General features: G+C 33.6%; 1 protein-coding gene across 1 annotated transcript; it reads right to left on the reverse strand.

The window, feature by feature from the left end:
* Positions 1 to 6547: 6547 nt before the first annotated feature.
* LOC108457946 (U-box domain-containing protein 15) lies at positions 6548 to 9115 on the reverse strand. Its single transcript, XM_017757198.2, has 2 exons — positions 8415 to 9115; positions 6548 to 7711 (listed from the first exon to the last, which is right to left on the reverse strand). The coding sequence occupies exons 1-2, from the start codon at positions 8750 to 8752 to the stop codon at positions 6886 to 6888; spliced, it is 1164 nt and encodes a 387-aa protein (XP_017612687.1). The 5' UTR covers positions 8753 to 9115; the 3' UTR covers positions 6548 to 6885.
* Between the last annotated feature and the right edge of the window lie 3206 nt (positions 9116 to 12321).

The following is a 12321-nucleotide window of genomic DNA, read 5'->3' on the forward strand; positions in this document are numbered from 1 at the left end:
ATCCCATCCTAAATTTTTTTGCAAGTATGTTTATTCCCTAACCTTGAAAATTGGTAGCTTCGGTGAATGGAATTTAATAAATTTCACCATTTGAGCATTTATCATTCCTTGTTTCTTCAAAAAGTTTCATCCTTACATATTGCCTTTGATCAAATCTTGATTTGATATAGCCTTTGATCTTATTTTTGGGCCTTAGGGTTGTGTAAGTCCATCACATCCATGGCTCTGAAATTGAGCCTTGAGACTCGAATAACCATACTCAATTAGTCAATCCGTACCCAATATCAAATCAAAATCGTCAAAAGGCATGATCAATAAATCTACCAAAAATGCTAAACTTTGAAATTCTAATAGGCAATGTCTACTAACTTGATCGGCTAAAATCGTTTGACCCACAGGACTAGATACAGACATGGCTACTTCCGACATTTTAGGTTTCAAAGTCCCAGATTTAACCAGATCAACATTAATATACGAATGAGAAGAACTAAAGTCTATCAAAGCATAAATAAGTGTAGAGAATAATAGAAATATACATGTTACAACATCGGTAGCATCACATTCCTCTCGAGTTCAAGCCACTAAATGTTGTACTACAAATTCCTTTCCCTTTCTAGCATCACCTCTAGACACTAAACTACCACGACTAATACCACAACCCCTAACTGAAGGTGTAGATCTCTGAGTAACAGTATGTACAACAATATCATCCCTTAGACATTCACGAGTGAAGTGCTTTAGTGCTCCTCATTGAAAACAGGCATTAGATAATTTCTAGCATTTCCCCCAATGTTTCTTTCCACAATGCTCAGAACTTAGCACTTCAGGAGCTCTAGTCAGGCCTTTTACATTACCAACTGAAACTATCAGTTGACGATCTTGCATTCTGTTTGATGTAGTCGATCTTGTAGCCCTCTCCAAGGCTCACGAGATTCTCTAGTTCGTTTAGTCATTGGATGCAAACTAGAGGTTCTGAATCATTTTCCCATAACACGTATCAGATTTCTTATCCAATCCCATAGACTATTCAACCATCTTTGCTCGCTCAAAAAAATTAGTAAATTCTTTTATTTTCAATACCGCCAACTATGTTTTGAGTTCATCATGCAACCTGCGTTGAAAACATTTACAACTCGCATCTTCGATCAGTATAAACTCTAAAGCATATTTGCTAAGTTGTAGATATTCTCGCTCATAATCTATCATATATAGTTCTCCCTATTTCAACAAAAGGAATTCTTGTTTTCGGTCCTCCAAATATAGTTCCCTAACATACTTTTTCTAGAACTCTTATTGAAAGAAATCCCAATTGATAGAATCAGCAAGTAGGTTATGTGTAACAGTTTGCCGCCAAGTATAAGCTTCACCCTATAACAATGACACAACATAAGTAACACCCTCACATGAATTACACTCTAGCTGTTGAAGTACTCGGGTCGTGGTATCTAGCCACATCTCGGCTGCTAATGGGTCAACCCCTTTAACTCCAGCGAATTCAGTTGCACCATACCTTCGCAACTCCATTATCGAAGCTAGACGCACCATAGGCACGGGTACTACAGCTGGAGTAGCTCTCGCCACCCTCTAAAGGGCGTAAGCTATAACACAAAGTGTGTTTGAATCACCTTGACCCTCATTATCACTTCTATCGACCCTAGGTTGTTGAGCACCAACTGAATCAATACTCGGTGCTACCGATTTGACCCTATTTAAATTCTCAGTGGAGTGGCTGCTACTATGTATATCTTGGTCAACTTCATTTCTTGAATTTCCTGACATTTTTTAATTATAAAATAGAGAGATTTATAATCAACATCCAAATCTCGGCTCAGACTTGACTCAACTATGGCGTGTACCTCTAAACTCGATTTTGATCTCGATTTAGTCTGAGAATTTGCTAAACCTGGCTTTAATACCAATAAATGTAACACCCCTTACCCAATTCGGTTGTTGAACCTAAGCAATAAGATGCTACGAACAAATACTAAACAATTACATCAAATTTATAATTTAAAATCTCAAAAAAAAATCATTACGTCAAATATGTTCATGTATAACATGTAATTCAGTCATATTTGAGTTTATATCAAGCTTACAAAAGCTAAAATCCAACCCGGTATCATACAATGATCAATTTGAAGAAAAAAATGGAAAAAAATCTGCAAACAGAGGTCACACGGTCGTGTCCTCTGACCATGTGAAATTGCTAAGACCATGTGGAATGGGACATACGGCTGTGTAGGTAAGCTGTGTAATAGACTATTGTCAGGTGGGGTTGGAATTACACAACCTTGTAAACAAACCATGTACACTCGCCAAGGCCGTGTGGGTCAAAAGTATAAATATTCAAAAAAAAAAGTGTCACACGACCGTGTAACTGGGCCGTGTAACAGACTATGGCCATGTGCACCAAAAATCATCCAAAACATGCAAACTACACAATTGTACCATATACCCATTTATGGCACACGGTCGTGTGCCAGGCTGTGCATTAAGTCGTGTCAACTTATAGATACCTTCCACAACAAGCTTTTTAGCCTTAAATCATTTATATTACAAGCAACACTTTATACCAAGTTCAAACAATATGCTACAATTGGCACCTCAATCAAACAATTTAAGTTCAAACATAACACCATATTCAAACAGATCCAAAATGCCTTCCAAGGCACCTCAAAACAATTAATATAACATACATCATTTGACCACTTCTAATACCTAATAATAATGATTCCATTCAAGCATTCAAACATGCACAAAACTTTACCAAATCCATTCAAACCTAGAAGACACATACCATTCATTTACTAGCATGCTTATAACATATTACCTATTCACCACATAAGTATTATAACATATATACCTATATCATAAACAAAGATTACTAAATACCATGATCATTATCAACTTATAATTATATGCATATTCATATAACATTTAAAATGCTAAATTCATTCAACACATAACATATGCAACCACAAAACTCTCCTAGGTACATTCCATGACCAAACCACAATTATCACCAACTCTTGAGTCCAAGATTACCACTGGATACTGAGGTTGAAGATTGAATCAAAGTACCTAACCTGCGCACGAGAAACAAACCGTACGCTTAGTATAACTTATAATCCGAATAGTAAAACATAACATAAATAATTTTAAATGCATCAGTTAAAATGAATAATGAATTGCAATTAGCATGTCATCTAAGCCATTCACATATTCTTTATTCAATCTAACATATCCTACTATATAAATACATAGAAAACCACTTCACACATCATTGGGCATCTCAATTTCCAATTCCATGTATTCATTGAGCATTTCTATCATTGTTCAACTCATTTCACCAATATACATTCAATTTCACATTTTTGTTTCATTACAAATACAATTGCCATCTTAATTTCCATAGTATGCATTTAAGATCATAGTCATCTTTAATTCAATTTATTTTACATACCATAATTGCAATTCCCTTTTGTATTTCCCTATTAACATGACTTAGACTCGGACGGATATATGAATCCAACCAACACAATAATTTGGTACCTAGTGCCTTTCGGATAAATTTGAAATAATAAATTGCAACCTGTACTGACCTGTAGAAATCAATAAATAGTTGTGCCTAGCACTGGTCAGTACAACCGACAAATGGGGTGTCCAGCAGTCCTCGACACGTAGTCGTAAAACCCTGAACTCTTCCTATCCTAAGGTATGCTAATTATATCCTACCCTACTAAAACAGTTAATAGGGTAACAAGTTTCTCGATTCAATTTATAAACCAATTACTCAATTATATATAACCAATTCATCAACCGATTAACCATACATATATTCAAATCAATATGATTCGTCTCCATACCAATTCAATTTAATATATAAACAATACACATTATTTTTACAACTATGCAATTTAATCCCTAATCACAACTAATCAATCAATCAAATCCATTCAATTCAATTTATCATTTCACAACATTTTTCCCAAGAACTAACTCACCTTGACATCTTACCATGCAACAAGAATTTAATTAGTTTGGATTATAGAAACACAAACAGTAAACTCCGAGTTATTTATCGACAACTTTATCTTTTACTTTCTTTTTCGAAGGATTTGGGTCGACGTTAGCTATGGATTAGAACAAACATAAAAAATTACCAATAAACAGCCAAATTCACATTCAATTTCAAATTTACGCAAAATTTTTATTTTATTCAATTTAGTCCTTCAAATCGGGACTAACATAATTTTCAAATTTAGCCTCAATATTTGATGCCGATTACACTCTAGTCCTAACTGGACTTCCTATTTTTCATTTCTACCACAAATTTTGAATTTATGCATTTTAGCCCCTATTGAACAAAACCATCAATTGACTTTATAATTTATTCCTTTTTCAACTCTAAACTTAAAATCTATCAAATTAACACCTAAAGCTTCAAGTATTCAACTGTGGAAACATTCTCAGTCTTTAATAGTCTCGAAAATATATAGCATGAGTCAATTAACTTAAACTGCCAAAATTTTGAAAACATAAAAATTATAAGAAAAAGACTATATTGCACTAACCAATTTAAATATCTAAACCTTGAAATCCTTGGCCATTCGACTTCATTTCTTCTTCTTTGTTTAAGTTCAGTTTTTTGCATGAAAAGATGAATGAAAAATGCTTTGGTGTTCCACTAACTTTATTTTATTTCAAATGGTTTAATTTTAACTTAATTTAATATTATTTTATACATTAATTAAACCAATTTTTATTATAAACTCAATTAGAAATCGGACACCAAGGTCCTAAGGGCATAATTACTATATAAGCCCCTTACTTTGTATTCCTATTAAAGATTCCTTAAGAATTGAACTTTTGACACTTTTACTATTTAATTCTTATACTCTAATTAAGCACTAATTTAATAAAATTATTTGACCGAAATTCAATTCACTTTTAACATATCTCTATAAATATTAAATGAAAATATTTATGAGTTCGATTTATTGAAACGAGGTTCCGAAATTATATCTTCCAACATCACTATCTTTCAAGTCGTACGAAGGGTTGAAAAAAAGTAGAGAAATGGTGAAGAGTAGAGGAGGTTTTCTCCCCTTATGGCCGACTGGTAATGGAGAGAAAGATAAAAAAGAGAAAGATGAGATATTTTCTCATCTTTTAACATATTTTATTAACTTAAAATGTTATTTATTTGGTCAACAAGTCAAAGGGCTATTCACATGTGACAAAAATGCTATTTAATTACTTGGAATATAATTAAAAAGCTTCATTATCATCATCTACTCATCACCCAAAATTTCATAAACACACTTTTATTAATGTTCTAAATGTTTAAAATACCTCCAATGGCAACTTTATTATTTTACCCTTAATCTCGTATTTTTATCCGATTAAGTCAATAACAGTTTAATTAACTAAAATTATTTTATAAAAGCTTCTCAATGATTTAAAATAACCTTAGTCCATCCAAAATTTAATTTCCTCATATCAAAATTTTATTAGATTCTTGGGATATCAATATACGGTAAATAAGAAATTTTTAGGGTGTTACATTTCATGCTATTAACTATTTTTACATTTTTCCATATCATTATCTTTTTTTTTTGGTCACATACTATCTTTGCCAATCTATTAACATAATTATATTTATTTAATTAAAAAACTTAGATTTTTATTATTACTTTTATTATTATCACATAATAATATTAATAAATTTTATTTTAATATTATTTTAACAATATAATTAATAATAAAATATATTCTTTTCGTTTAATTTTTTTAAATTGATGTTTTATATATTATAGATATATACATTATAGATACGATAATAAGTGTAAATTCTAAGTTAGTTACATCGGTCCGCTCCTCCTACTGGGTGGGAACATTTTGACCCACTAAAGGCGCCCTCTACTACCCCTAGACAGTAGACACAGCAATCCTTACATTCATGTTGTATTAATATTTTTTCGGGTCAATTAAAATATTTTATATTTAGATAAAATATGTTGTTAGTATTTGTATTTTGATAAAATTTGATATTTAATTTTATATTTAAAATTAAAATTTATCCTTTTATTTTTATTTAAAATTTTGACACAATCATTAAAAACACTGTCTATGATTGGATTAAAAATTTTAAATTAAAAAGGTATGAGATTGAATTTTTCCCTTACTAAATCTCAAATTCTACAGAAGTAGAGGGACTAACATGATATTTTAACCTTTATATTTATAGAACTTTTGACAAATGTTATTTAAATTTGAGCACTGCTCATATGGTTGTAACAGAATACGATGGTTTACTTACTTTCTGGCAATAGCAGTGTATGCTAACGTCTTGTATTCAAATATTCACAGAACCACCAGAGTTAAAAACAAGATGCCAACAACAAATTGCCTCATGTTAAGGTCTAGTAATTGTTGCTCGATAATCTTTTCGTGCAACACTTCTTGAACTAATCCGTCTTCCTTATTCTCGAACTGCCGTAAATCTTGCAGTAGTAATGACTAATGATACGGTCCAAGGGAGAAATGAGTGAAATAAGTTTATTATGATCAGGGAAAATTTAGTACATCAAGAAAAGCACAACCTTGATTCAGTGCACCCTCTCCTATGATTTCATCAGTGGAAATGTACATGTATTATAACAGAGAAGGTTCTTTTCTTTTTTAATTATATATATACACGAGGGTCGGGTCAAGATGTACAGTCACACCCTCGAGGTAGTAAATAGCACCTCTGGAAGGTAAAAACTTCGAGTAAAAGCTAACCCATATTTTTAGTCTATTGATTCTCACTGTCTTGGATGGTGATATAGAATAGACACAAAGTTTAACTGGCATACGTGCTTCCCGCGTAGAAGGCAAGCATCATGCAGATGGAACTTTGGCAGGTGTACAAGATGCAGCCCTATGTTGGATGCGGTTCATGCTGAGTTCCATGCTTCTTTGAACCATATCTTCCAGTAATCTCTTGGCAGTTTCAGCGGCTTTATCAGCTCCATCGACACGGGTAGCAATATCATACACGATTTTCTCCAGAACTGAGGAAGCCAATTTCTTTTCCTGAGGTGAATCTCTGAGCAAATCCAAGAGAGTCCGAGCTCTTTCTTGAGCTATGCTTGTGCCTTCTACTGTCAGTCGTAAAAGCCCTGGGATTGCACCTTCTTTAAGAATGAGTTCCCGATATTTTTCTCGGCAGCTCTGGCACAAAGAAAGCAAAGCTCCAACAGCATGCTGCGTGCTGATAAGAGAGCCATCTTCGACAGTCTCCACCAGGGTTAAAATCCCACCATCTGAATCACAGATCGCAACTCGCCCTTCTTCGGACTTAGAAAGGATTTCAAGCAGGGCAGTTGCTTTTTCAGCAAACTTGGAATATTTCTTGCATTCTTTCAGGAGGTTGATAAGTGGGGAAACGGCTTTGGCATTGAGAATAGGTGTCGAGTTCTCTTTGCAGGTAGATAGATTGTGTAAGGCAGTGACAGCATCGACTCTTCCTTGAACACTGCCCAAGCTAAGGATTTGAACCAGAAGGGGTGCAGCTCCAGAGGCCGCAATCGTTGGCTTGTTAGGTGCAGCAGCAGAGAGTGTTAATATTGCTGCTGTGGCTAGCTCTCTCAAACCACTGTTTTGCAATTTGAGAAGCTCAACAAGAGGAGGGACGGCCCCTGCTGTCACGATATTGACCTTGTTTCTGATAAATAAACAAACACATCACGCAATTGTACAATAACAATTCAATTAACCGATGAAAGAAAAGGGAGGTGGTAAGAGTAAAGAGTACCAAACCGCATACAACTACATGAAAGTAAATGATTCAATCAAAACATTCTGGAAACTAGTATCCTTTTAAACAACATTTCTTATTCTTGCATAAAATTCATCACAGAACACAGTCTATTACCTAGGAACATAGTAGTCAGAGAGAACACACAGACACACTAAATTTAAGCAACCATATACAGAGATTTGCATTGCATCAAGAACCTAAAGATTGTCATCCAAAATATCCATTTTAACATCAGAACCTATACAACCAGAAAAAACAAAGAGCTAAACTTAACATGAGCCAATCCTCTCAATTAACCACTTTGCTTGAACAAAGGCCAAATGGATATGCAATAAAATCCAACAAAAATCAGCCAACACAATCATCAAAACAACATCCCATGGTCCATTTTTCTCGACATTTGTCATATAATAGAAACCTAAGTGAGTTTGCTCAAAGAACCGGAACAATCCAAACCCTATAGCTCGGCATTAACTTCTATACAACTAAAACAATAAATTGCAGAAAGAAACCAAAACCCATCAAAAAGTTGAAACTTTAAAATAAACCCAAACATGGATCTATGTTTAAAAAGAGAAAGAAAAAGTAGATGGAAAGAATTAGAAACCTTTCATTTCTAACAGCAAGGTTAAGGAGAGCAAGAAGGGAGGCTTCACGTGCATCAAGATTAGGAGACAAGAGCATAAAAACTAGAGGCTGAATAACACCGGCAGCAGCAAACTTTGAACGTGTCTTAACAGATGATTTCCTAACAACTTTTCTTATATCTCTAGCAGCTTCAATCTTGGCCTGAAGATCTCCAGTTATGAGCTTCTCAGAGAGTTCCAGAATAAGGGTTTGTTTCTGGTGGTTCCAAGTCTCCTCTTCTTGGTCTTTTCTGGCGGCACTTGCGGTGGTGGTTGGGGTTGACGGTGGTGTCTCCTCCTCCTCCTGGTCATGACCCATTTCTCCTTTCTGGATTTCTCTTCTTTCCCAAAGCAGTGAAGCTCAACAGCTGCGGTTCACTAATAGACAGGGTTTGGTGTCTTGGTTTTCTGCCCTTTTTATCTTTGGATTTTGTTCTTGGGTCTATCTTTTGTCCTAAAAACCCAACTAACAATGACAAAAGCAAAACTCCAAATACATAAAATCAAAAGAATGAACATAAAAACTATAATTATATGTACTCAAGTTTTAATTATTACATCTTATTATATAAGTGAAAGCTTTTTGCTTTTTTTTTTCCTTTCGTTTTCATAATTACTTAATTACTTAACTTGGGAGAAAGAGTTTGTGAGTTAGGAGAATAGATTTAAAGGGATTTTTCCTCTTTGAAGGAAAGAAAAAAATGGAATACTTGTTTTGCTTTTTCCCTGTACTGATAAGTATAACACAAAAGCTACTGTATTTCTATATAATAATGGTTAACCCAAACATAATTTTTCTGAATGGTTAATATCCTTTTCTTGTATTATTATTTTTCTGAATGGTTAATATCCTTTTCTTGTATTATTTTTATAAAAAGATAAAATAATCATATTAATTTAATAAAATTCAATGAAATCTTTACTGAACAGTTGTAAATCTTTATTTCGTAATTTTAAAGATACCGTCAATTTTATGTTCTATTTTCTAATAATATGTTCAAATTCCATGACCATTTTTTTTAATGTTGTTTAATAAAATAACAAAAATCATTTTCTTTTAGCTTACTAATCTAACCTAATTTTTTGTCCTAAAGTTAGTTGAGGGTCTAATTTAATATATTTTTAACTTAAAAATATTTTTTCCAATTCTATTCTAAAGTTAAGAAAGAAAAAGTCTAATCTAATTTCATTATTTCCTTTCTTTCAAATATCTAAAATACTTTTTATACGAAATAAATAAATTTAATAAAAGTTCTTTTTTTTTAGAAAAATATTTTGCGTCTTTTTCTTTCTCTTGGTTAAACCCTAATGTCTCTTCTTCCTCTTTCAACCACATGATCAACAACTAACCTTAGTCTCAACGGCCATGTGCCATCTTCTTCTCTTTTCACATCCTTTCTTCCTTTGTTGGCTCGTTTCTTCCTTCTTTTTCGTTATGTTTTTCTTTGCTCTTATTATGGTTGTTTTTTGTTCAGTGCGTGGTGGGTTTGGTGCATGTCACTAATCTTATAACGTTCCAAAAAATTTAATGTTAGAAGGGTTTAGATAATTAAAAGCGGTAAATTAATAGTACTTATAGTAAAAAGGTACTTAATTGGTAAGGTAAGTGGAAATTAATGTGGAAATTAATTAAGTCATTGGCAAATAATATGTTAAGTATGATGTTCAAAATGTTACTTAGATGTAAAAACATATATGAACTTTATGAAATGAATGTACAAAAAATCCAATAAAATACTTAATATGCTTAGAATTAGTTAATTAGACTAAGTATGTTCAATTGCTAATTCAAATAGTATATGAATCAATTTTGGAAAAGCACTTGATTAAATTATAATTTTGTATTGATATTAGTAACAAGTTTGGTGTTAAGATGAGAACTAATTCAATTACCTAAAAGATGAAACGAGAGTTGATATGTGACTCAAACATTAAGGGTGTGCTTGGTTAGGTGAAAAAGTGGAGAGATGGGAGGAGAAAGTGGAAAAGTGGAAAGACAATCAATTTTAAGTGTGCTTGGTTAGGAAGAAGAGTGAGAGGAAAGAAAATATGAGAGATAAACATTTTTCGTCCAAATACATACAAATGAATCCTTCAAATTTGGAATAATTAGAAGAGAGAAAATGAAAAAGAGGTGTATGTTAGTTCAAAACAATGCATTATTCACAAGTTCCATTTTCGTTCCTCTTATTTTTCAACTCTACTAAGCAATGTGTGGAAATAAAATTTTTTTCTTTCAAAATTTCCATATTTCCTACCAATAACACTCTAACACCCTTTACCCGTACCGGAGACTAGGACAAGTACGAGGCATTAATAGACATATATTTGGACACTTTAAAAAAAAATACAGGTTATAAAATTTCATTCTGATTTAAAACCGACTAAACAACATCATAGTGTGCCAATTATGGACTTACAAGGTCTAAAACATACATTAAAAGTGATCCAGGACTACATCGAGAACTATAGAAAATTTTAAAAAAATTTCTAGGGTCATGCCTCACACGCCCGTGTGAAGGTAAAGGACACGCTCGTGTCCCTCACCCGTGTTGGATTATTTGGATTTTTTTTCAATTCGAACCTACAGGGGTTTTCATACGGCCAAGCACACGCCCGTGTTCTTGACCCGTGTCCCTTACACGGCCTAGACAAGCCCGTGTCATCGCCCGTGTCCAAAAACCCAAACATTTTGTTTATGACATCATCATTCATTTTGAGGCACACGATCAAGGCACATGCCCTGTGCTAGGCCGTGCCCTCCACACGGTTGAGACACACGGCTGTGTCTCTACTCGTGTGTTTATTACCATGAAAACAGACCTAAATTTTTAAGTGCAGGGGACACACAGCCAAGCAACACGCCCATGGGGTTGACTGTGTGTCACACACGGCCTAGACACATACCCGTGTGTCTACCCATGTAGACTTTTTTAGGGCTATTTTCCAAGCCTTTGGTCACCCTCTTTCCTCCATACACACTTAGAGGCTTCAATGAAATTTTGCATGGCCTAATTATACTCTCAAACAACCTTGACATAACTCATTGCATGTTAACCTTATCCCATCGGTTTAGTACATGCTAAATTATCCTTTTTGTATTAGGGATTAACATAGTACATTTTACATTTTACACTTAGGCCACATTATAACCATATACCATTATATGCTATGTCTACTCTCAAATTATTAGGTCCTATTTCAATCATCCATTCATGATAAGCCTCATCATCATATCTCATGAAACATTTAAATATAGACATGAATCATTAGTAGGTTTGCAGCCTACATCAATATGAGCCATATCTCATGGCCATATACAAAAGAATAAGCATACCATTTAGGCCATTACATTGGCTAGCCAAATGACACATATAACAAAATAACCAAAAATCCTATACATGCCATTAAACAAAATAAAAGTATCTATATACCAAAGCAGGACAAGTCGATAGTGTGTTGATTCTCCAACTGACCTCCAATCTTCACGAGTCCACGAGCTCTGTAAAACAGGGAAAAGAGAAGGGGGTAAGCATTTATATGCTTAGAAAGTCCAGATAACTGGAAAGTAAACTTACTGGCTAATTAGTATACAGCCATATTTAGGCAATAATTCCAACAAGCATGAAATAGTTTCCCTATCACATACACTTAATCATCAAGTTAGTCTCATAACAATATATCATGTCATTAGTCTTAGATGAGCTCATCAATTCAATATTTCTATTTCTATTTCTCATGTTAATTCCATTGAATTCCTCAAAAATCTCAATGGATAGCCCAATTACCATCAGGTCATACGAGTGATCTTCTCAAGTATGCACTCCCGTGAACCTTATATCTTACGGTGGGATTACCAGTCCAGGCTAAATCCCCCGTAGTAGTAAC

The sequence above is a fragment of the Gossypium arboreum genome, chromosome 7 (assembly GCF_025698485.1).
Source record: "Gossypium arboreum isolate Shixiya-1 chromosome 7, ASM2569848v2, whole genome shotgun sequence".
NCBI classification, from domain to species: domain Eukaryota; kingdom Viridiplantae; phylum Streptophyta; class Magnoliopsida; order Malvales; family Malvaceae; genus Gossypium; species Gossypium arboreum.